The sequence below is a fragment of the Microplitis demolitor genome, chromosome 3, assembly GCF_026212275.2.
Source record: "Microplitis demolitor isolate Queensland-Clemson2020A chromosome 3, iyMicDemo2.1a, whole genome shotgun sequence".
In the NCBI taxonomy this organism is placed as follows: domain Eukaryota; kingdom Metazoa; phylum Arthropoda; class Insecta; order Hymenoptera; family Braconidae; genus Microplitis; species Microplitis demolitor.
The window spans coordinates 23379938-23406279 of NC_068547.1; the positions used below are offsets into that span (position 1 = coordinate 23379938).

Consider the following 26342-nt stretch of genomic DNA (forward strand, 5'->3'; position numbering starts at 1 on the left):
AAATAAAGTCCGCTCTTATTTACCCTCGAGTTTCAACAAAACATTTATCATTCTTTCTTTTATCCAGACCGAGTTTCTGATGAATAATCAATCAAAGTGAAGAATAATGAACGCATTGATATTGATGACGCATCAACTTCTTACTGTTCAATCACGCATCAATAAACAAGGACATCCGCTAAGAAGAAAATACAATTAAATAAATAAAATAAACTAATTCAACTTCTAAACCGAAACATTTTAAGTTTATTTTTTTCGCAAACTTATCGGTTTAAAGTCTACATAGTTTATATATTTAGTTTGTTTTATCATCAGTCTTGACATTGCGCGCCAATATCATTCTTTTTTTACTTCATCTTCTTTGTCTTCTTCTTCACGACCTATTCTTATAAGCTCGTGCCAAAAAAAATAACCCAGTAAGTTAAAATTACACATTTTCAGTCTACTTCATAATATTTAAAGCCATAACATAAACAATTAATTTGTATAAACATAACATCACTTACTTTGAGACTGTACTATGAGTCAGATTAAATAGAAGCTGATGTATTCAACTACATGCAACATTACTTGCATTACATATATTGCATACAGCCAAGTAAGTGACTGAGAGCATATTTATACATATATCTATATATATTACCCACGAGTTACTTTTCTCTCTTTCTAGTACGTCATATATTTTATCTCTGTCACTTGACATGACACAGAACCTCACCAGCAGCAGCAACATCAGCACTAGTAAGTCAGCTAACAGCTAGAAGAGCCAGCATCTACGTTGCTGATCGTGTTGCTACAAACTTCTACGTGTACAGTACATACGTCGTTGTCGTATACTACAGTTCTTCTTCTTCTTCTTCTTCTACTTCTTCGTCTGTTTATACATACCCACCACCTCCTATAAAGTTAAACTCAACTGACGTAGTTACGATTCAATGAGTTTTTATCCTCGGCACTTGTACAATAACGTCAACCGACAACGAGTACCCCCAAGAAGAAGAAGACTTGAACCTCGTAAGCTTTTTAGTTCAGTTTATCTTGTGTTTTCAACAAATGTGGATCAATCAATGTCACAATCATTATTTGTAGACAATAAATCTAAAACACGTGCTCATATACCAGTTACTTGAATAAGTGGAACTATTTTAAATAATTATTTATGTTTTGATAAAAAAAAAAGAAAAGAAGTAATAATTCAAGATATTATTTTTATTCCATTATCTAAAAATGATTTTATTGGAGAGTTTGGAGTACAACTGTCCCGGGGTTTTCGAAAATTCAGGTGAGTCATAAATCTTCTTCATGATAAAGTGACAGTTTAGTTTAAATTTTAAATTAATTATCATATATAATAATATATTTTGCATTTTGAATTTATGACTAAGCGGTTTGTTTATTTACTAGGACACTTAAAAGCGCGCGTTTATACACACGTGGCTATTACTATGATCATTTATTTTTGTAAAGTAGATAATTTTGCGTCTTTGTTTGGTTAAAAATAATCAGAGCCACTTTAAAATATTTAAATATCTTATTTTGAATATTAATGAATGTAAAAAATACCTTTTAATAATTCGGGTTTACTAACAATGACTCAGTGAGTTGACTAATACTCGATAAAACCGGTGAATCATAAAAAAAGATTGTGATCCGCTTATCGTGTTCTAAATTTTATAATAAAATAAATATTTTAATCAGTTATCAATAACTTGAATCAAAATATTAAATGTGTGCTAATTATTATTTTTAGGATTTTTGTGAGGTAAATTGATGCTACATATACATTATATGTGTAGATATGTAATGTTATGTAGTCATTATAATTTTAATGTAACGGGAATAAGACAGGAAATGAAGATAGAGACCCAGTGAAAATTGCGCACTTATTAAATTATGGCGATCTGCCAATGGCAATCTTCAGATCTTTAACTGCTGGTTTTATTTTTTAAAAATTAACCATCGGATTCTAAGCCGATGGTAGAGACCAGCAGATACATAATTTACATGTGGAAAAATAAAAAATTTAAAACTTGAATTCCCGCGCTTTTAGTTGCTCGTATAAATTAAAAACAATAATAATTATAATTATCAGGATCAGAAGATTCAGTTTGAATTGTTTATTTAATATTTTATCAGTGATATTAATGCGCACGAGGAAAATAATCTGAGGAATAATGACAATTGTTATCAGAAAAGAATTTATTGTTTTTTTAAATTTTATTTCTTCACTTGTGTAAATTAAACATTAAAAAAATTTTTTTATTATTGTCATTAATATTTTTTAAGACAGCAAGTTTCAGAGAGTTTATTAAAATAAAATCTCGATGGCCTTCGTAAATGCAAATATTTATATTTGAATTATTGTATTTTGGATATAGACCTCGAAAAACTCAAAGGCTCGTCTTCGTTTTTAAATTCTTTAATACAAATTTATTGTGTCCTTGTAAAAATATTTATTTTTTTGTTTTTTTATTTATTTAAAAAATACTGCACGACATTGCGGTTGCATGAACCCGGGTAAAGTTTCGCGGGGCCAATAACCTTAACGATAAATTTAGAAATATGGTCCACGTTCGATGACTTGGATTGATGCCACAAAGAAAGTGCCCAATATAAAAAGAATGTATAAAAAAGATATATAAGTACATTTAATTAAACATGCTATGTATATACATATATATTCTCTGATATCTGTTATCGCGCATACTTATAGATCTCTAGATAATGAGAGACCAGTGACACCGATTTTTGTTTTGAAATAAATTTTCCCATTACCAAATCCTATATATGATAAAAAAAATTTCAAAACGTTTTTTCTATTTATTAAAATAAAATAATAAATATTAAATGCGCATATTGACTACGTAATTTTCATTTTTATATTTACAACTTTATATAAATTTTTATATTTTGTTTCCTCTACTTTTTTTTTTTTAATGCGTAGTTCCAATGATACGCTTTTTTTTTATTGCTTATGTTTAATTATAACGTTCATTGTCGTACTTGTCACTTCCTCTGGTGCCATCGAACTCATTTTCACGACCTCGCACTGATAAAATAAACGTAAAAATAATATAAGTAAAGAAAAAAAGCATGTAAAATAAATATACAGTAATAATATATAGTAAAACGGGAGATGATAATTGGTATGAATTATTTCATAAAGCAGAGAGACAATGACTTGATTCGCGATCGCGAGGGTTTAAAAACTTCCATGTCAATGAATTTTACGTTTCCTTGACAATAACAAAGAGCCCACGAGAAAATTATTTAAATACACAGTTATAAAAATATACTACACAGAAAAGATTTTTATTTGCTCCAAGAAAATTTTTCGCATTACGAATTGAAAACTAAAATTTTCTTGAGAAGAGGAAAACTTTTCTTACGTCAGGAATTTTTTGCATACGTCTTGCGTGGGCGTTTGAATCTGAAAAAGAAAATATATGCCTCAAATTTATATAACGCTACCATTGTAAAAATATAATTTATGATAATTAAAATAAATAAATTCAAAATAAAGTCATACCTTTATATTCTTATAATATAGAGATCGTTAACATTTAAATTAGTTAATCAATAAAATTTGAATATTTATTCATTGAAGATTTATTAATACCTGACATTTAATCGATTTTGAGTATTTAACAGTCGCCCGACGACTTTAGGTATTAATGTTAATAATTAATTAACTCTTTACAGTCAATTACGTCAGCGGCATTTTAGAATTACTGTCTGTGAGTATTCCCTTCAATAAAGTAAACAATATATCCATTGATAGAATTTAATGAACATATTAATTATGTAATTATTGCGTCACCGGTGAACTTATAAATCGTTTATTTCCATTATTACTATTATTATTATTTATTAATTGTACTGGTGATTCATTTTTGTTCTAAGCCCGAGGATAATTGAGGCACTTTGTATATGTATATATTGGGGACGTTATAAAGATTCAAAAGGAGGAAAAGTAACGGGGCGAATAACGGTTCCAAATTTTATTCATCATCCTCATACTTTATTGTAAAAGTATCATGTCTCTTTTTCTCTCGTCCTCAAACCAAAGGCTCATCCTCTCACGTATTCATTCTTCTCTACATCTAGTTTACTATTTATACAGTTATAAGTAAAGTAGTATCACATATATCACAATCAACAATAACAATAATAAATAACACGTTACTCAATTTGTTTTAGGAAAATAATCAACTTGATGACGTCGACCGATTTTATAAAATAATAACAACTTGATTTTGTTATTATAATTATCAGTCAAATTCGTTTCGTGCTTGCGTAATTAGGTGCTGATATTGCACGTTATATCAAGGACTTTAAACAAATTATTTACTGTATAGATCATATACAAATATATAAAAAAAGTAAATAATGATAAAGGCAAAAATAAACTCTTAATTGTTTGTAATTTTAGAAGAGTTATTATTTAAGTAATTACTATTGATTCAATAGTTCTAAAGAGTTTCATCATTCGTCACTAATTGATAGCGGAAAAATAAAAAACAAACCGGTGATAATTTTTATCTCGGTCGTTTATTTCCTTCTGTACTTTTTTTTTCTCTTTAATCCTCAGTTTTGTTTTATTTGTCTTTTTTTGCCTTGAACTACAAATGACGCGTTCAATTGCGGCGGCTTATCCTCAAGAGTTTTCCTGACGTCGCTTAATGATTCACGTGGTCTTCTAAGAAAATATAACTTTATTCCAGTGACAATAGTCATCACTGATGTGTACTTCCACGTGGTTTTATGTCATACGTCACGTGTATGTATATACATATATAAATATGTGCATTAAATATTTTATAATAAAGATTACATGATATACGGAAGATAAAAACGAAGCCGAGTCCGCAGATTTGAATAATGATACGGAAAAAATTAATTATAGATATGGAATTCTGTAGATCAATAGTTTTTAATTATTGGGATAGACCATACATATCATTAGAATTAAATTGATCGTTTTTTCCTTGAAATTATGTGGTACACGTAGACGATTCTATGAGTTTTATTGGACATTTTCAGCACGTGAGGTACCGCCTTCCCATTACACACATGTGTGTTTTATAAATCTGTCTTTATTTATTTCCCTGTTTGTAAAACTCGCGTCTCTGTCTGGTGACAAAAACGCGCGCAACTTTTCAATTCTTCCCGCGCATGCGTTCAGCTGGTGCGCACGCGCCATAAAACCGCGCATGCGGTCGGAGAGAAATTAATTAGTGGCGGGGAAAATTAAATCGCCGTGTAAGTAAAAATGATTGGAGAGCTAGTGGTCAGAGTGGGAGTTTACGTGGGTTTGTAGACCAGTGTACCGGTAGATGATGCTCTTCTGTAAGACGTACAGTCAGAAACTTATAGAAACTCGTCGATGAATGACGAACAGTGTGCGCTCTTATAATTCTCATCACCATTTAAATTAAATCACCCGCTAATTTTAAATAATTATTGTAATAAATAAATAAAACCGTCAGCTTGAGTCATAAAATTTAAAAATTACGGAAATGATAATTTATTTCGTTTTATTAATTAATCATTCAGACGCGGTCATCGCGGAGAATGCAAGTGATTTTATATATAGTAAAAATAAAAAAAATAAATTACGTTAATATAAAAATATTTATACGACAATTTAAAAATACAAAAATTAATTTTCCCGGTTTTCGATTTTTGACTACGGACAAATAATCAGACTACTGCTTTATCGACATTTTCTCTCCCGTGTGCGAAAAATAAATATCTAGGGGATGACACTCTTGTAAATTTAGTAAGTTTGTGGTTTTTGATAGTGCAGTAAATAGAGTAAAAAGAGATTATTCGAAACAGAGAGAGACAAGTAGAAGCAGATAGATTTTAGAGCGTGGAGGAGAGCATCACAGATCGTGTTGGTGTGTCGGTTCGAGGTATCGCCGCGTGAATAAAATACCGGGAGATCACTTAACCCGACGTGTATCGCGAGGACAAGTGGCCAAACTTTGTAAAAATCTTTTTAAAAACCAATAATTTTATTTAACTTTCCTTTATTTTTATTTTCGTTGGTTAAATTTTCACGTGAGTGCTAGATTTTAACCTTAAAAATAAAAGTTTTATAAATATTATTGCGTACGAGTTTGCTAAAAACGCAGTGTAGGAGTTACGTGATTTCAAGTGACGACGGTTTTATTATATACAAATAATATATATTTATAATAAATAGTACGTGTATAAATAAATATACACGTACAGTAATAAAAAGGAGCGATGGGCGACGCGGTGATTAAAATGTTTATGGGAATTCGCGTAACCGATCCCATGGTTATGGGGACTTTTTTTCTGGGTGCTGCTATTGTTTTAATTGGATTTATTATCGGACGACGTTCTAGGACTTGCGAGAATACAAGTAAGTTATTATTTATGTCATAATTTTAATTGTTATGGTTGTGAAATTAATCAGCACATTGTTAGGACACTGGCTGCGATTCTGCGCAACCTGAAAAACCCGCGAAAATTTTAATATTTTCAATTTACCGGATCACTAAAGTATAATTATCGGTTTTATTTCCATCACCGGGTGATGATATCTAAATAATTATCATTTTTTATATTTTAGTCATCGAACACGTAATTTCTCGATGAAATCACTCGGCATTAAAAAAGAAAAGATTAAGTCAGAAAAAAACCTTGGAGCAGACGGAAAAGGTTTTTTTTAGTATTAATATTACTGGGGAGCCTCGTTTCGTCTTTCTCGAAGGATTATTCTGCTTAAGCAACCTTTTTTGGCGGCAGCTGCATGTGAGAAAGCATGATGCTGCTTAACTGGAGTGAGAGAGAAGAGAGAGAAAGGAAGAGCGAGACAAAGAACCGGCGTGTCCAAGTGGAATGTGAGCTGAGTGCATGTGTACTGGAGATTTTTACCCAAACGGAAGTAGTATAGAGAGAACATGAGGGCCCACGTGTATACCCATGCCCGTTTTTAAATTTTATTTCTTTTTAAATTTACGAACAATGCGATGTCGGCTATGTAATTTGAAACTTCCAAACTCTTGTTTCGACTACCAACATTATTTATATTTTTTAATAAGAGATTTATTTCGGAGCTGAAAAAAAAAATAAGGTATTGATTTACGATATTTGGTTTAATTTGCATAATAAATATTAAAACTAACGTGTGACAGAAAAACATTAAGAAGTTATACTAGCTAAGCTCCCTCGATTCAACGTAGCGTAAAAATAACTTGCGATGTGTTATATTTATCCTCGTTGCGACTCACACATTGCATCGGGTTGGCTCTTTTACTTCTTCTATTTCATTCGTATTACAGTACCACCAGTAGTTTGAGTAATCCAAGTAAAGGCCTATAAAGAAAAAAAAACATATCAAATAAAAGCAAGTGCATAAAAGACATGAGGGCTATAGAGAAATTAGCAGCTTACATGTCTGGAGTAAAAATACTATAGGCACTGTATGGTAACAGATAAGATATAGAGTACAAAGACTGAAAGTGAATCAACTGTACGTCGGGTGTATTACGTTTAACGAATTTTTTTATCTTTTATTTAAAGTCTAAGTCCAAGTAAAGCGCGACAAACTGGTCGCCACGTGGTGCAATTTAAACTTGTATGCATTTGAGAACTTATTTTCAGCGCCCACGTTGTTGCATTTTTAATATTATAAATGTATATCGCTTTACAATTGCTATTGTCGTCAGTTTTGTATAGAATACATAGAGTATGGATGCCTTCAAGTCCATATTGATTCACTTGTTGAAAACGAGTACCTGTAATTAGCTGCCTAATTGCTGGTATTGTTTTCGAACTTTTTACCACGACTTGTACAAAAATACTTTTTGTCTTCATTGTTTATTGTTACAACGTGTGTTCATGTGTATTTGCGATCGTTTTAATGTACAAGTTGACTTTGGCTTTAAATGCTCAACTCAATTGGCCTTCCAGCAGGTCAGGGAGCTAAATGAATCAGCAAGCCTGAAGAAATAAGCGTGGAACGGATAAAAAATATGACGAACAAGAGGAAGACGAAGCTAAAGCAAATGCACACGCAAATGAATATAAATATATATTATATTATTTCAAGGCGAAATATCAGTATTTTATTTATTCACACATTTTTGGCGACGATTGCGTTGGCGTCTTGACTTTGTGAATAAATTATTGCTTCACTGAATTTTTATTTATTTACTTTATTTATTTATCTTTGGAAGTTGAGGATTTTTTCAGTATTTATTTGGGCGTAGGGCATAAATGGAATGATGACTTTAAATATATATATATATTTAAACAGGTAGTTTGAATGCTGGGTATAAATTAGCTATTGAAAACGCCGATTGAATAGAAAATTGGCTTCCTATTGGTTAAATTGTGAATGGAATAAATGTATGTTGGAGGTATCGTCGTAATTAATTTTAGTTTTGAAATATTTAAACATAAATTAAGTGAATTTGGTATCACGATTCATGGAATAGTTTTTAAATAAAATAATGATATTTTAAATTGGTTGTAGAACCAAAGGAACTTGAGTTTCTTATTAATTAATTGAAGATAAAATTTTTTATATTTATTTAAATGATATGCGCCGACAATTGTCAATAAGAGAATGATTAAGAAGTCGTGGATATGTTTGTTGTCGTCTGGGTTGTAATTCTGCGGTTGTAAAAACAAAGAGAGCAAGAAACAAGGAAAATTTATGCTTTTACTTTTTGATGAGTTAGTAAGCAAATGTCATAAAGCGACAGTCTTATCACGATTATTTAATAAATGGTTAAAATAAAAACTTCCGAAATAATATTCTTCATACGTTGAAAAACTTGAAAGATAATTTCTGACTGATAGCATTAATTTTATTTTAATGCTTTCATAACTGCATTGGGTCGGCGTAAAAAACATTGATATAAGTGTAATTTATTGTCCGCGGTTATGGTTTAATTTAAAAAAGTAAACTTAAAAATAATTAACAATTTGCTTACGTAAAAAAAAATATTAATGACGAGCAGATGAAATGCAAGCAAATATTTATCCCGACTGATATTAAAAATTTATAAATAATTTAAGTGCGTCGTAATTTCAATTATCAGTAAAATGTATTTTTAATCCGATCAAATTGAAATAAATTATTCGTTTACTCTTATCAGCACGCTTTTAACCGCGTAATTTTATGAAAAGGGGAAAGCAATAGATAGGATCCATTAAATATTTAATATATCTACAAATATTATTTTTCCTCGACCTATAAAAAAAATTCATATATTCATAAAAAGTAGAGAAATATATTAAAAAGCACTCTGTTGTTGATGCTCGAATCGATAGTTACCATAGGTAACAACTATTTCACAACTTATATTTTCTCCTTCGTTTTCCACGTGTCCTGAAATTATTGCTGGCGTGTTGTGTACATACGATCCTGTATCGCTCCTCTTTTCTACACGGACAAAGCTAATATTAGACACATCTATATACTTTGAGTATTTATCTAGATGTAGATAGCGATTTTAACTCACGTGACACAATAAAGGCTTCGCTGTATATGCATACTAGTAAATAAAATATGCATATATAATTTGTTATATTAATTAATTAACATTACTATTCTAATTATTGATTATCACGATTGATAATTTTAGAGATAAAAAATTGCATTGATAATAACAATAGGAAATAAAGTAGTTTAATAATAATTTACTGCCCAATGGAAAATTTAAATCAAATGGTTGTCGTTAAAATAATATTTTATTTTACACCTGGGAAAATTGTATTTGACGTTAAGTGTAAAGTATAGATTTAATTTTAGGGAAAATCTATTTTTAATTAAGTTTTGGGACCTCAGGTACCTGGGTCCCTTAAAAGACATTATAGTGTCATTGAGGCTTAAGTACTCTGTAGTTGATAATGAGTTTGGAAGATGACCATAGTCAATTCAGGATGAGTGTATATATTTTATGTATATATTAGTGAAGAAGGAGGAGGGGTTGTTAGTTTTACTGTAAAAGTTTTAGGGAATAGATCAGTTAAAGTTTGCCCATCACGGACGAAGCTGCGACATAAATATTCATATTATTTAGCTAATTTTACTATATTAATTGGTTATCACTTATTACGATTGATAATTGTAGATACTAAGTATTACACAATTATAATAATAGCAATAGGGAATAAAGTGGTTCAATAATAATTTATTTTCTATCGGCAAGTATAAATAATTTAACAATTTAATGCTTCATTAGCAGTATGAACTTTGTCATAGTTTTTTCCAAGTATATTCAATAAATTCCCACTGAAAGTAATATTTATTTATGAAGATTTAAATTGAATAAATTATCCATTGAATTAATGAGTATATTTAAATATATAATATTATTTTATCGAATAAATTATTTCTTTGTAATTTACAGATGAGCCTAAATCCGATGAAATAATTCAAGAACCTGAAATACAGAAATCAATCAACACCAACAACGAACGTAATATCGGTGGTAATAAACGTGCAAAGAATAAAAAACGTCGCGAGGCTCAGCAAGAGTTCACTCATTCCTGGGTAGTTGGTACTCTCAAGGGTCATACTGGACCAGTTTTGGACATAAACTTCTCCAGTGACGACAAATTTCTCGCTAGCTGTGCTGAAGGTATTTAAAATATTCAAATTTGCTTGCTTGTTATTTTTTAAAAATACGTACACACCACATGCCCTTGAATTCCTCTATTTCATTTAATAAATCTCACACAGTATGAAATCCCGTATTCGGACCATTCGATGCATCATTTAGCACTTAGACTAGAGCTTAATTAATTCACAATTTAATTGCGGTTCGCTCAAATTTTATAACATTTCCCTATTAGAATTTAGATTAGACTGTTAATTTTAATGAGCAACAATTGATATTTAAATAAATACTTAAAAAATTAATTATTAAAACTGTACCCACACTGAAGTTGATAAAGAAATCGGAAATGTATGATTTATTTACCTAACAAAAATGACTCAATCATGTTAATGACACTCTTTTCGCGCTCTATTTATCCTCGATCTGAATTTTTAAAATTACCACTGTACTTAAATTGACTTTGTTAATTTCAAATGATACCATTCCTTGATTAAAAATCAATAATAAGATTTTCCATAAAATTGAAACTTCAATAATTTCCATTTAACAAAATACAAGTATTTGCCTTATTGTTCTATTTAATAATACGTTCAATGCTAAATGTTTTTTATCTTGTTACCAAGAAGTACACAATCTAAAAGATCGTAATAGGCTTTAGAGTAAGTACTTCGGCCATGAAAAAAAAGTGTATTCAATTGAAATAGAGTTTTTATTTATATACATATTTTTTGTCAACGATGCATTAGTTATCGTTATCATCCAAGGACGGTTACTTGATTTTGAATTTAAAAAAGTAAATATGCATAAATAATAACATATTTGAAATAAATTGTACAGTTAAGAGTATGAAAAAAAAATTCAGTTCATCTTAACCCCTTAAGATCTCTGAACTCGGTGGTTTAGGTCATGAATGCTCACCTCCGCTGTTCATCTTTTAACGAATGACTCTACTACTAGTACTAGTTCTTACATTACATTGCATTACATTAGACGGTCAATACGAGTCCACGGAGAATCGTAATCGTGAGTAACGGTAGTCCAGAGTGGGTTACTGTGGCTCCTTACATTAGTTACACGATAGTACTTTGCTGAGACCCCGTTATCGTAAAGATACGAGGGAATTATTTATACAATAATTTACAGTAATCAAGTGCAATGAAAGCAAGTTTATTTTTAAATTAACTGCAAGTACATTTTTATGTCTATGTATTTGTACTTTAAAACCAATCGAACATTTATTTGCTTTGAAAATTTTTAATTATATATATATTTTATTTCTGTGCATGGTTTAATCTTAAAAAACAAACTAAAGCTGTTCAAAAATAGTTTAAATGTATATATTTTTTTTGTAAAATTAAATAATTCTGAGGAAGAAAGTGATTAAATAGAATGATTTAATCGCATTCTTCCTGCTCAATTCCTAAATTACGTATAACGTCGTGACAGAGAGATCATGAGAGATTATGTTGAACACCCGAGAAAACATTTCATTTCCTCACGGCTAAAATGATATATACAGCTAGCTTAGTGTTATTTAGATAGCGAAGAAAAGAAATGAAGGAAAGAGTCACTACTTTTTCTTCTTCCTCTTCTTCTACACTACTCTCTCAAACGATGATTTCATAATAATCCAACGGTATCAAACAACCGTGCGAACAGGAATCGCCTCTCCCGTTATCGTACTTTCAACCTCATATTTATCATTTTTTTTTCCTGTTCATAAATTTTATAGTCAAAACATGAATCCAGCGACCTTGGCACATGTTTCTAAGGTTATCAGCCTGGTTAAATAAATGTATATATGACATTGCTAAACTTTATAACTTATTAGTAAAAAAACAATTGTTAATGATATCAATCATTTGTTATAAAAACTGCAGTTACATACATACATTTTTTATTCAAACTCTTACACGACCTCTTGAGAGACTGAGTGTATCTACTTGACCTTGTTTGTACCTATAATTCTTTTTTTTTTAAATAAATTTTAGCAACAGACATTGACTTTGAGATCGTCACACTTTGGAAAAAAAATAATTAATTTGTTCGCTTCATTTTATTAGTCAAAAAAAAAAAACTCGACGAATTTCACATGTCATGTCCTACTTCCTATCATAGATTTCGTTTGAGAACTATTCCTCTAAAAAATTTCATACTTAACGGGTTATTTTTACAGAAAAATTCTTCGCGTGTGACGCTGGAATTTTAAAAATAATCTATCTAAATTAAAACTAATCCTTTATATATTATTATAATAGTCATTACAAGAGTGCTGAATTAATCATGAGTGAATTTATGTTTTTTTAATACGTAAATAATCAACTTCAAGGTTGGGTACCAAAAACAAAAAAAATTCTGATGCATGTGTTTTGTATACGTGTGCCTAATTAATAGATTTACTACTATACAAAAAATATATTTATAAATATATACATACTCTATGTAAATAAAATAATAAAATTCATAAAAATTCAAAATAATGAAAAAAAAAAAAAAAAAAAAAAAAAAAAAAAAAATTAAATAGCCAGGTGAATTTATATTTTATTTGTGTATAATAAAGATTGCAGCCTGTTGCCGAAAGATACGCTGAAGGACAACGTGGACGAAGTGGCAAATGGTTCCACAAAATCCTCACCGTCAGTCATTCATTGCAGCAAAAAGACCAGCAAGAAGGACACTACAACAGCCAGGAAAAAGAACTCCAGTCGTGTCAACAAACCAGCAATAATTCGAAGTTGTAGTAGCGGTGGCAGTAGCATCAGAAGCAGCAACAGCATCAGCAGTAATAGCAACAGCAGCAGCATGGAGTCTGTTTCTTCAATAAAGGATCAGACTGTGTTGAGCCGCAGACAGAAAAAAAATCGACGTGCATCTCGCGATCCAAACCACGTTGATTATAATCATATTGATAATTATCATTACAATGGCAATTGTATCAAGTCAACGCTTTGTCATTATCCATTTCAATTTACACCTTTGTATGCAGATCCATTTTTTCCATCACTGACAATAACACATGGAATCCAGAATCAGGAATTAGAATTCACAGATCAACCAGTCCAGAATCAGATGAATAATATATTTTCGAAAAACAATGCAGCATGCAAATTGAACTACCATCTTTTCAACCAATCATACTACAATCCTTATGAGAAACCTCATCAAATTGTACGTAATTCAATGAATACAGTTCAGTACAGTAAATATCGCGAGTGTTTGGAGTACATGAGTCATTCTACGTTGATATCTAAACTAAAAACTTTCACACACCCGACACATTATTTACAATGTCTGGGTTATTTGTACAAAAAAGACCTCAATAGTACTGGTGTTTCTTTTTTACATACACCTCACTATGAATTGATAAAATACTTTTACAGTCATACTGAAGAAGAAAGAAAAAAATTCTACTATAAGCAGCGAAAAAATTTAAATGTAAATGCAAAAATTTTCATACCTAATAGTTTGAATTATAAACCAAAAAGTACCACAGGCATTAGTAATTCTGTCGAGAGTTCGGATTTTGAGTCAGAGAGTTCTTCGGACAGTGAAAAAAGTGAATCTTCAGCGTCATATTTACTGTACTCGAATGAAAAAGTCGACCCAATGCTGCTGATCCTGAATTATTTTGAAGCAGTTAACAAAAATAGAAAAAATACTGCCGAACGCGAATGTGTAAGATGCTTCAAAAAATTCTACATCGATCCAACAACTGATGAATATAATTCACAGGAAAAGTGTACATATCATTGTAACAGTGAAATGGACTCATCCCCAATAACGAACAACAAAGTTCGTAAATGCTGTCAAAGGCCAAAAGATTCAAAAGGATGCATTGAAGCTGATTTTCACATTTGGACTGGAGTGAAACCAGGCGTCAATGGTCCATTTCACGGGTACATGTGTACACAACCTTTGAAATCTTCAAGCAGTAATAGACAAATGCTTGACGTGGTTGCTCTGGACTGTGAAATGTGCATCACGAGTAATGGTTTTGAACCCACGCGACTCACAGTTGTACAATTAGACGGTTCAACAATCTACGACGCGTTTATCAAGCCGGATCACGAAATAATTGATTACAATACCCAATTTTCCGGTATTCGCGCCGAAGATCTCCAAGGCGCAAAAACACTGCATGACGTTCATCGAGATTTACAAAAATTCATTCATGCAGATACCATCATAATTGGACATGGTTTGGAAAACGATCTCAGAAAGCTGAAAATCTTGCACGAAACCGTACTTGATACAGCATTTATATATCCGCACAAGTATGGGTTTCCGAATAAAACGAAGTTAAAGATTTTAGCAGAAACTGAATTGAACCGGACGATACAAAGCGCCGAACATTACGCCTACGAAGACGCGAAAGCGGCAATGGATTTGGCACTTAATAAAGTTCTCGAAGATGTGGGAAAACGAAAATAAATAATTTAATTAAAAACTTAATATTAGTGTGTGGTGTTACGAGTGCTGTTATATACAAGTTAAGTGAAGTCTGTGATACATTTTATATGTATGTATACTAAAAGTGATGTTTACATTGCCCACCTTTACTTATATATACTTGTCTTCATATTGAAGAGACATTGTAAGCAAGTGTTATTTTATGTCATTTCAAATTCAACTATTCACAGTATTCCATAACTAACAAAATTATTTTCATTTATTTACTGCATATTACATACTCATTTTATTTGTCATCTATCACTCGTCACTCATCAGAGACTTTTGGATGTTTAATGATATTAATATTGATGAGAGATATTTTATGTATATAAATGTATGACTGTTGCGTGAATGTGGTGATAAATTTAAATGTGATTTTAAATCTGTACAAATTTATCATATTAATAATCATTATTCGCTTTAGGATTATATTCTTTTTCACTCACTCTTATCGGCAGCATAATGTATTTATTTAAATAATTGAAAACTAAACCGTATAAATCACCACACATCAATTCATCAAATAAAAAATATTCGATTTTATTTTTTCTACTCATATACGGAAGTATTTTTGTTTTTATTTCAAAACAATTATTTTTTTTCAATTTCAACGGCTGTGCGCTTCCATGAATCTCATGTTGCGATTATTTAATTGAAAGGTGATTTAAATGGAGAAAAAAACAATTTAAGAAAAAAGTGTCTTAAAAATATATGACGTATTGATTTATCTTATTATTTTTTTGTCTTCCGTTGTATTACTTCTATTTTGACAAAGACTTGTTACTTATAAGTTTAAGTACTAAGCTATTATTTATTATTTTTTTTTTCATTGTTTTTAAATTATTGTGTATAAGATTACGCATAAACTTGACCGCAATATTTAAAAATTATCGCGCTACAATAATTAAGATATTATCAAGTGTAGATAATTAATGTACGGTCTATTTTGATAATGAAAGTAATGCTTCTTAATTACCTATTTTTTCATTAAAATAACGCACTTTCACGTTTAACGAAAAGGAATTTTTTAATTTATAAATTTTAATCATCGTAATTTATTAAAAATACCTCGACTTATATATTTTGTATATACAAACGAATGTGAATTATCAAATTTTGTAAATTTTAAATCAAAGATAAATCAATACAAAACGATATTACTTATTTGTATTACGTATAAAACTGTACATATAGATCGCTAAGTTATTAATATAAGATTATTTTTATAATTATTGTTTTAAGACTTGATATATTTATAATGTAAGTGTAATATACAATCATATTAATATACGTTTTTTACTTAATCTATGAAAGAAAAAAAAATGTTTCATTTATCAACCTATACTTTAATACTTATTATTTAGTTTTTATTTTAAAATCCTAATTCTCTTGTAAATAAAATCCTAAGTGTGAAATTCATCGAGAGTCAGCTCAGGTGTGACGTATCTCATCGGCCTTTACAACTGACCTAACCAGCAGTTGTAGAACTTGGTCTGAATCAATTGCAACATAGAATCCATTATAAATGATAATAATTCGCCAAAGTTGGTGAAAACATCAAGAAAAACATGTCTTGAAATTTATTTTCGCAATTGAATTTATACCGCTGAGGACTACGTATGTAATTTTTATATCCTTAAATTGGTGAAGACGCGTTCTCGTCTCTTGTATTTCTTAATTTTTATGTCTTTTAATTTGTCAACATCGTTTCCTCAACTTGTTTTTATTTTTTTTCTGTCTTAATCCTTTTGATTTCTATATAAGTCGTGATTTTAGTCCCAGGTGATTTGTAATTATTACACTACTTTCCTCGAATAAATTAAACGTTCTCTGTATACAAGCCGCTAATTTTTTAGATTAACGCCGTGTAGTGGCTTTAATTCATTCTATCAACAATTAGTATTGCATTAATTCGCCTCACACTTTTCCTCCGACATTTCAATTTATAAGAAAAATTTAATATGATTAACTATAAAAGAAATACGTTATTTTAAATGAAATTAAATATATATTTATACCAAGGAACAATTCTAGATATATACTTCGAGTCAGGGACATCAGCAGCTGTTTTTTCTATTTGTTTCTTTTTAGTCAAAGCTGCTACGGTATATTTAACAGGTGACAAATAAATTTATCAGTTATATATGTTTAATATTCTCAAATAGTTAGCTTGGGGAATATTTTACGTTCCTTATCGTTATTTATTAAGATATACAGTTTAAATAAAAATGATATTTCATGAATTTTATGTATAAGTAATGTAATTTCATAAGTAAATATTTGATACATCGCTAATAGAATATTTAACGACTATCTTAAGTATAGATTGTTCTTTTTCAATAAACATTAGAGTATTTTTTTACCATGAATAATATTTTATTTTAAGGAAATAATGTTTTATATAACAGTAACATACGAACTAGATATACGTTTTATTTAAAAGTGTGTTAATCTACTTTTAATAAAGACTACTATAAATTTTTTCTAAATTTCTATATTTACTTATCGCACTTGCCGACAATTTAAATATCCACTTAATACTATTTATATAAAAATGAAATTAAATTTTTATTTAAAAAACTACTAGGTATTATATTTTACTACATTGATTTATTTACATTTTTTTACTCAGATAAACAAAAAAAAAATAACTTTTAACTTTTACACTTACATAAACAATAAAATGAAACTAAATGATCAAGCATTAAAAATGGAAATGTTTATTTTTTGTTGCTCAACTTTTAAAAAAAAAAAAATTTTTAACTGAAGATCTGAAATGTGAATTCAACCGTCATGGCCATCGTTCTCCAGGTGAACGAACTTAAAATTTAGTTTAATACATTAAAACCTAAGATCTAGAATTTATAATTTACTTGATCTCCAAATAAATTCGAGCGCAGAGTTGATCTTGATATTAATCTTCAGCGAATCAAGGTTTCCATATAAATTAATTCCTGTGAAAGCGAATAAAGTCAGAGGATCTAAAGATTCATTATAAGTGACTCATGTTGTAGTTATATATCCTCATAAACCCACTCTCGAATTGAATAAAATAAATAAATAAAAAAAAACGTAATGGGAAATGAAAAAAGACCACAAGGAGTGTATATTTGTAACTAGGTCTTTAACTGGGGCAGTCAGCCAGTGTCAGTTGATTTTTAAAGGTTTACACCCATATTATAAACATAATAATGATAACAACCACCGCAACTCGACTGAACGGATTTAAAACGGTGAAAATACAACAGTATTATATAGATATATATAAGTCGTTACAACTTTCTTTCTTGCTCTCTCGAGCTATCGTCAAAAGCCACAACGAGAACATTTGCCTGGCTTATTGGTCTGTAAACCTATAGAAACGACAAGTTTACGAACTTTCTCCTTGTAGACTGGTCACGAGCTGGAAATCGTCCGACCGCCATCATCTGTTATTTTTATTTTTTAGCATATATTTCTTTAAGGACATTAACACCCACACGTCAAGAGTAATCTCCATGCATCAGCACTACTACAAAGAAAGATGCGTTTTCATGCCTTAACTCATTTCTCTTTGTAAAAGTTTTATCCGATTATAAAATCTGTTTAATTGTCGATATTATTTTTTACCAGGTAATTAAATTTTTATAATTAAATGTAAATGTTTTATTTTTTATCTCACAGGTAAATGTCGGGTTATTTATCAACTGGTAAATGTTTAGTTATAAAGCCACGTTTAAGTTATTTGTGATAATTTTGTTATCATAAAGAGAAGTTTATCATTTTTTTTCTTCATGTACGTGACCAAGTCATTAACAATGGTATGCTCGATGATACGAAAGTGAAGATTTTAGTTTCGTAATTATAAAACAAACGTCGGCGTACCCAAGTTGACAAGACCTCCTTATACCTTTGATTTCCCAATCGGTTTTAACTGAGACGACCCCTCACCTGGCCACCTACCACGTTATTTTTTTTTTATGTGCAAATAACTCGAGCCGATACAAGTTGTATTGATGTGTATCGATTAACACACAAGTATACAGGCCCGTGTTAAAGCGATTACAAAATATATTACGAGTCTTTAATATAGATTGACATTAGAAATTTTTTTTTAGAAAGCTCATCATCTTTAGAACCTTTGGTTTTACTTTTATTGTTTTGTTAATTTTATTTAAATAATATAATACATTATTTTAAATAACGATGTTGTCATTTGCATGACAAAGCGGATGATCCTGGGATGCCTAAAAAAGTAATCGGTTGCGAAGGTAAAAAAAATAAAATTCATGACACAGTTACTGAAAATTTACAGTCTTTAAATAATAAAAAAGAAACAATAAAAATATAAATATATAAGGCCACGTCCAGAAAAGATTTTTAAAAAGCCTTAACTTGCTTAATTTTTATTTAAGCTGAATATGAATACGTGGATTTTAAATTATAATTTTTAAAATTAAACAGAATTAACGTTCATTATAATTTTTTATAATAAAAGTGTTTTGTTACGCTTTTTTTATATATTTATTTTTTTTTTTTTGAGTACCATAAGGAAGCAAAACAAAACAGAAAGAACAAATAATAACAACAATTGAAGAGATGAGTATTGAGAAGAATAAAAAGTGATGACTGTAGTTCTGAGATTGTCCAATCCAACAGAATGACTCATTAAAGTGATCGAAGCGTTTACAATGACGCTTTCTCTTGGAAACGAGTGACTTCTTCTTGGTTTTTAAATAAATATAAGTTAAACACTCGATAAACCCCGAGGAATTTCCCTCTGATTATTACCGCGAACCGAAGAAAATAAGAAAAACTACACTACTAATAATAAATAAAAAGTAATTATTGGGTACTCGGGTACTTTTATTATTTACTTTATTAGTCTTACGACTTCTAGAGCCACAGGGGGGCTGCACTCGTTTACTCTCTTTACATACCAAGGCCGTCTATAATAAAACTGGGAGCTCCCATCCGTTAGAGCTCAACTCTTCTGCTTTAATAAAATTAATAATCAAATAAACCTAGACCCTTTTACTAACTATTTTAAACCCCTATTTATATAAGATGTATATGTACATACATGTTGTCATATAACACTATTAATCTACATTATCAGATAACTTGTATATAGTTATCGCAAGTTCTATTTTCGCGTTATGTTGCGAATAATCGATTATAGAGTTAGTAGCTCACTGACTTATAACATTACTGTCCTTGACTATCCTTAATCTCCAATAAAACAATATCCGATTTGGACAATTTAGAGTTTAATCCGCAAATTGTTATTTCAAATCCAAGGTATTATTTAATTTGTCGCTTAATAAAAAAAAATTATTTTTCATCAATTGTAATATTTTTAAATTACATTTACCTTTTATTTATATTGTCGAGGATAAACCAATATACACAATTCGTATATGTATATATATATATATATGCTGCAGACAACTTTTTCAAGGCTGTCATTTGTCAAACTTGAGAGGTAATTGACCGAGGTTCAATGCTTGCTCATCTTTATAATTTAATAATTTTTTTTTCAAACTTTATTAATATATGGACTTTTTATTAACCCAATGATACGTGATTTTAAAAATTTATTTTATTCTACAATGAGCTAAATAAATTATAATTAGCATTAAAAAGCGATAATCAGTCTGATAATCTAATCGCGAGAAAATTAACCGATAGATATTCATTTAAAATATATATTAATTCAAAATATTTAAAAGTTATCTTTGAATATTTTATGGCATGCTTGTGAAATATTGTTATTACTATTTACATATTATTTTTATCTAGATAAAAAAAATCACATGTAGTCGTCTATCAAACAAGTTAGTTGTGTATTGATGTCATTGTGGATAATATTAATTTTATCAAATTCAACTCAAGGACAATAATCATTAACAAACTATTCTCTGTAATATTTTCATCACCTCTTATAGTCACGGATTCACTCTCATCTTAAATATATAAATAAATATATAAATAACATATATATGATTAGAAAACGAGATACATAGCATATAAATCTCATAGATTTCATTAATTATAAATTCACGAGTTATATTTAAATGCATTTAATAAAAAATTAATAATGCCAATTACGAAACTTGTCACATTTCATTACCGTTACGTCAACAATATATTAAATTAATAAATATATACTTATATTTATAAATAGATTTTTTTGCATTTGTTAATTGCTCGTAAAACTGTTAAATATCCAGCGATCCAATGGACAAACCAATAAAAAGTTTAAATTATTTATGTTTCAAAGCTATTTGTCTATTTTCGTGTCGATTATATAAAGTTACGTCTTATTCAATCTGCTTTTATGTAATCATAACAATTTATACCTTACAATGTATCTAGTGAGATACATATATGTAAAACTTCATATTTTATCTCACTTATAAATTATATCAAGGTAAAATGATGCAGAATATAATTATCGCCCAACTTTTAATTCAAAATTTCTATTTACGTTTTTTTATTATTATTATTTCAATTAGTACAATTTTTTAATAATTTTTCATAAGTAATCAATAATAAAAATTACGAATTACAGTAATAATTAATAAAGTATTTACTTTTATCGATAATTTAAATTTCAATTTTTCGCGCCACTGATAATCAGGCGCGAAATTCAAATCACGAGTTTAAATTTTTAAAAAATGTATAATTAAATAAACATTATCGTAATTACATTCAATTCTGGATATAAATAAATAAAAAATTCATTGATAATTTATAAGCATAGATTTAGAAATGAAAATTTCAAATAAGCGCGCGAAATTAAATCGTACGCTTGCGCGTCCGGCGGACAAACTGTCAACTAAAAATAAAAGGTTGTAATTCAACACACTTGATCGCGATTGATCGTAAATGAGAACGTAAAAAAAACCCATCTGTTATTAGGTTAGTCTACCGTCGAACTTTCATTAGCAACACATGCATCACATAACTGTATTTAAATACTTACACTTAAATAAATATATAAATGAGTAACTTGTGATTTTAATTTTAACCTTTTTGGTTTTAAAATAAAACTGAATAAAAAAATAAGTATATTATAAATAAATAAATTAGTGTAAAAATAGTAATTTAAAATTAAAAAAAAAAAAAAAAAAAAAAAAAAAAGTAAATATGTCAGGTGTAAACGGTGAAAGTAGTAAAGGACCAATACCACCAAGGTGGCTTCACTGTCCACGAAAATCAGTTAAATTAATTCACAATAAATTTATAGCATTCAAAACCCCGTTGTCGACAAATTTTGACGATCAGGTGTCAGAGGAATGCCGTTTCAATGTCGACATGCTCTTTGCTTCACTCAAGAGTGAGCGTTTAAAAATAGGGTTATGGATTGATCTTACAAACACAAACCGTTTCTACGACAAAGATGACGTTGAGGCTTATGGATGTAAATATTTTAAGTTACAATGTCGTGGCCACGGTGAAACTCCTTCCCGAGAGCAAACAAAAACATTCGTCGAAATATGTAAAAATTTTATATCCAAGCATCCTCTAGAAATAATTGGGGTTCATTGTACCCACGGTTTTAACCGAACAGGTTTTTTGATAATAAGTTACCTTGTGGAGACTGATCAGTACAACCTTGACGCAGCACTAAATATATTTGCTGCAGTAAGACCTCCAGGTATTTACAAAGACGACTACATTAAAGAACTTTACCGTAGATATGACGACGGAGATGACGCCCCGGCAGCACCACCTAGACCAGCCTGGTGCCTCGAGTACGATGACGACGATGTTGATGACGATGTCTACCAGTCTGCCAGCAGTAATCAGTCCCACGGTAAACGGAAGCGGGAGTATGTAAATAAAAATCCAGTCTTCATGGCAGGAGTTCCTGGGGTCATGGTCCTCAATGACAACGTCAAGGTGTCCGGTATTCAACGGCGTGTCCAAGAAATTTGTAGCTGGAACAGTTCCGGTTTTCCAGGCTCTCAGCCTGTCTCCATGGACAGAAACAACATCAACAAATTGAGCGAGAAACCTTATCGCGTATCATGGAAAGCTGACGGCACCAGGTACATGCTCCTGATTCAGGGTGGCAATGAATTGTTTTTCATTGACCGGGATAACAGCATCTTCCAGGTCTCCGGACTCGCATTCCCGCATGTTCATGACACCACGAGGACTCTCAAAGACACTCTGCTAGACGGGGAGATGGTTATTGACCGGGCTGATGGTAAAGAGTACCCTCGTTACTTAGCCTACGACATTATTATGTACGACGGCAAGGATGTGAGCAAGAAAGCATTTTTTCCTGACCGATACACGCTCATTGAAAAAGAAGTTATGGGCGGACGTTACCGCGCACTGAGAGAAGGACGTTTACGTCGTGAACGCGAACCTTTTTCTGTAAGGTTGAAACAATTTTGGGACATATCGCAGACAGGCAGTTTGCTGAGTGATAAATTTGCCAAACAGCTGGGCCACGAGCCCGATGGACTGATCTTCCAGCCTTCAAAAGAACGATACGTAGCAGGGGTGTCCGAGGACGTGTTGAAATGGAAACCACTGTCGCTTAATTCCGTAGATTTTAAATTAAAAATAGTCACTGACTCGGGCCTCGGTATTCTGCCAACAAAAAAAGGTCTTCTGTACGTCGGTGGGCTCTCAGAACCTTTTGATAAAATTGACAAGCCCAACAAAGCCCTGAGGGAGCTCAACAACAAGATTATTGAATGTAAATACGAAAACAACAAGTGGGTCTTCATGCGAGAGAGGACGGACAAGTCATTCCCCAACTCGTATAAAACGGCCATGTCCGTTTGTCAAAGTATCAAGGAGCCTGTCACGACAAAATATCTTCTAGACTACATCGAGCATCACCGGTATCAAGACGACTCGGATCTGATGCCGCCACCAGCCAAGCGCATGAGATGACAATTTACTAGTTAAATTACTCCAGTTAAATAAATTTGTTTCATTAAAATTTAATTTAATTTTATTTAATTTTAATATTTTAATGAGAATTTTGTAAATAATAATAATTATGTGTAATTAAATTTTTAATAATATTTTTATTATTCAATTGTGTTTTTTGATTTTGAGTGATGGTTTGAATTTTAGATTTAAATCTTATACATGATGCATCAATCAATTAAAAGTCAACGCTGTCATTAAATTAAATAAAGACTTATATTAATTACATTATATGTTTTATTTATAATCATTCACTCCCTTAATTTTAATTATTTATTTATTTTTTGATTAATTATCTCAATCAATTAATTAATTAATTAGCAATAATTTTATTTGAGAAATAATCATAGCACATTTATCGGAATTAAATGCGGACTACTGCGTGCAAGTACTGGGTAACTTCCTTGTAATTCCACTAATTAAGAACAATTTGTCGTATAATTCTGTGACAGCTTGGTAGCATTAGAAAATCGATTAATAATTAAGTCTTGATATTCACCTGATGAATGTAAGTTTTCTTGGATGTAGATAAATAAATTGTTACTGCAAATAAATAAATTTATTGATTACAGACCGCACTGTCCAGATTTGGTGCACCAAAGACCTGTCGTCAAAGGAACGCAAATCTCTGCGTGTGAATATTGATTACGATTTTGCCACCAATGTCAGAGTTTCTCCTGATGGCAAGGCGTTCATTATCCACAAATCGCAGAGTAATAATGTCGAGGTCTATGGACTCAGAAAAAAACCAAATGGGTTTTTCGCATCAGCGACACTTGTCCTCGAGTTTCCTAAAGTAAGCTCTTGTTTATCAGCGACACGATTAAATCAAATTATCACTATTATAATATTACTTGATAATTGAATTGTTAAAGCGGCATGAAGAAGACATTGTGGGAATGGAAATAGCATGCAGTGGCCGTTTTATAATGACTTGTGGGAAAACTAATGATTTAATTGTCTGGGATCTCAAGGGAGAAGTTCTTGCTACTGTTGATACTTATTTAGGATCGACGCATATGGCGAAAATTTCACCTTGCGGCCGATTTGTTGCTGCTTCTGGTAATATGGGAATAATATTATTTTACATTTATATTAAAATAAAAATAAATATGTCTTATTTGCCACGAAAGGTTTCACGCCAGATGTCAAAGTATGGGAAGTCGGATTCACTAAAACAGGAGAATTCAAACAAATTACATCGGCCTTCAATCTCGGTGGTCATTCATCGGGAGTTTATGACTTTGATTTTAATGCCGATTCTAGTTTGATGGCTTCTGTGTCAAAAGATGGTACATACCGTCTTTATGATACTAAAAGTATGTTATATTTTTTAATATAAATATAAGACAGCACTCAGCCAGTGTCCAGTTTGTCGGTTAATTTTTTATCAGCTAAATAATTTAAAGACGTAATTAATTTTTTTTACTGATAAGACATCTCGCTAAACCAGTTTTTTGTAATTAATTATTATTTTTAAAAACTAGACACTGGGCGCTACCATTCTGCTGAAAATTTTCTTTTTTTTTTTATTTGTAAATTAATCTGGAATCTGTTAAAAAAAAAATTTAAGACGACTGAGGACTAGCTGCTTAATTTTTTTTATAGTAATTAATAAATTAATTTTTTATTGATAATCAATAAAATAAATTTAATTTTCAGTCGAATTTGAAAAAGGCGAAGATCCACATTTTATTTTATCAGGAACTTGGGAGAATGTGACCCCAACTAAAATGGTAATGTCACCAAACGGAGAAGTGATCGTGATTACTCACGGATCATCTTTATCATTTTATTCAGGGATCAGTGGAAAATTGGACACTACTATTGAAGATATCGGTGGGTATTAATTTCAAACAAATTTTAAGTAATTATCATTATTTTATTTATTAATTTTTTCACAACAAAGGTTTCGTCTCATGCCTAACATTCGACGCGTCCGGAGAGTATCTCCTGGTGGCTGTTGATCGTTACATTCGAATTATTCGCAACATTCCGGGCTACCGCTCAGCAATTGAGTCAGCGAAACGTAAATTGGAGCAACGTCAAACTTCAGCGACGAAAGAACGACTTGAAAAAGTAATCGCTGACTCGGAAAAATTCCTCAAGTCGATGGGCGAGCGAGTTTTATGATAATTTGCTTGACGATGACGCTAATGATTAATTAACTAACATTAATCATTTTAATTTTTATACAATTGCTGTGTAAATTTTATAAGTACATTTAATCAGTTTTTTATTTTTAAATCAAACATACCATTGGACGTTTGATAAATTTTTTTACTGATGTTTTGTAAACTAAAATATACTTTTGCAATTATGTATAAATATGAATTCATACTTTGA

The 26342-nt window shown here is 30.4% G+C and overlaps 2 protein-coding genes across 5 annotated transcripts; both read left to right on the forward strand.

Annotated features, from left to right (window-relative positions):
• The first annotated feature begins 408 nt into the window (after nt 1–408).
• On the forward strand, nt 409–26342 carry LOC103579032 (transducin beta-like protein 2). Of its 4 annotated transcripts, XM_014442797.2 has the most exons (7): nt 5305–6394; nt 10398–10628; nt 24569–24792; nt 24872–25058; nt 25130–25315; nt 25659–25835; nt 25906–26342. In XM_014442797.2, exons 1-7 carry the CDS (start codon nt 6256–6258, stop codon nt 26127–26129), a joined length of 1368 nt encoding a protein of 455 aa, XP_014298283.1. In that variant the 5' UTR covers nt 5305–6255; the 3' UTR covers nt 26130–26342. The 4 variants fall into 4 exon arrangements, with proteins under 4 accessions (XP_008558548.1, XP_008558547.1, XP_014298283.1 ...); XM_008560326.3 differs by lacking the exons at nt 5305–6394; nt 24569–24792; nt 24872–25058; ... (1 more) ...; nt 25659–25835; nt 25906–26342 and adding exons at nt 409–598; nt 671–1282; nt 13168–16254; XM_008560325.3 differs by lacking the exons at nt 5305–6394; nt 24569–24792; nt 24872–25058; ... (1 more) ...; nt 25659–25835; nt 25906–26342 and adding exons at nt 409–1282; nt 13168–16254.
• LOC106693755 (mRNA-capping enzyme) lies at nt 21935–24200 on the forward strand. The gene has a single exon (XM_014442798.2). The coding sequence runs from the start codon at nt 22191–22193 to the stop codon at nt 23955–23957; it is 1767 nt and encodes a 588-aa protein (XP_014298284.1). The 5' UTR covers nt 21935–22190; the 3' UTR covers nt 23958–24200.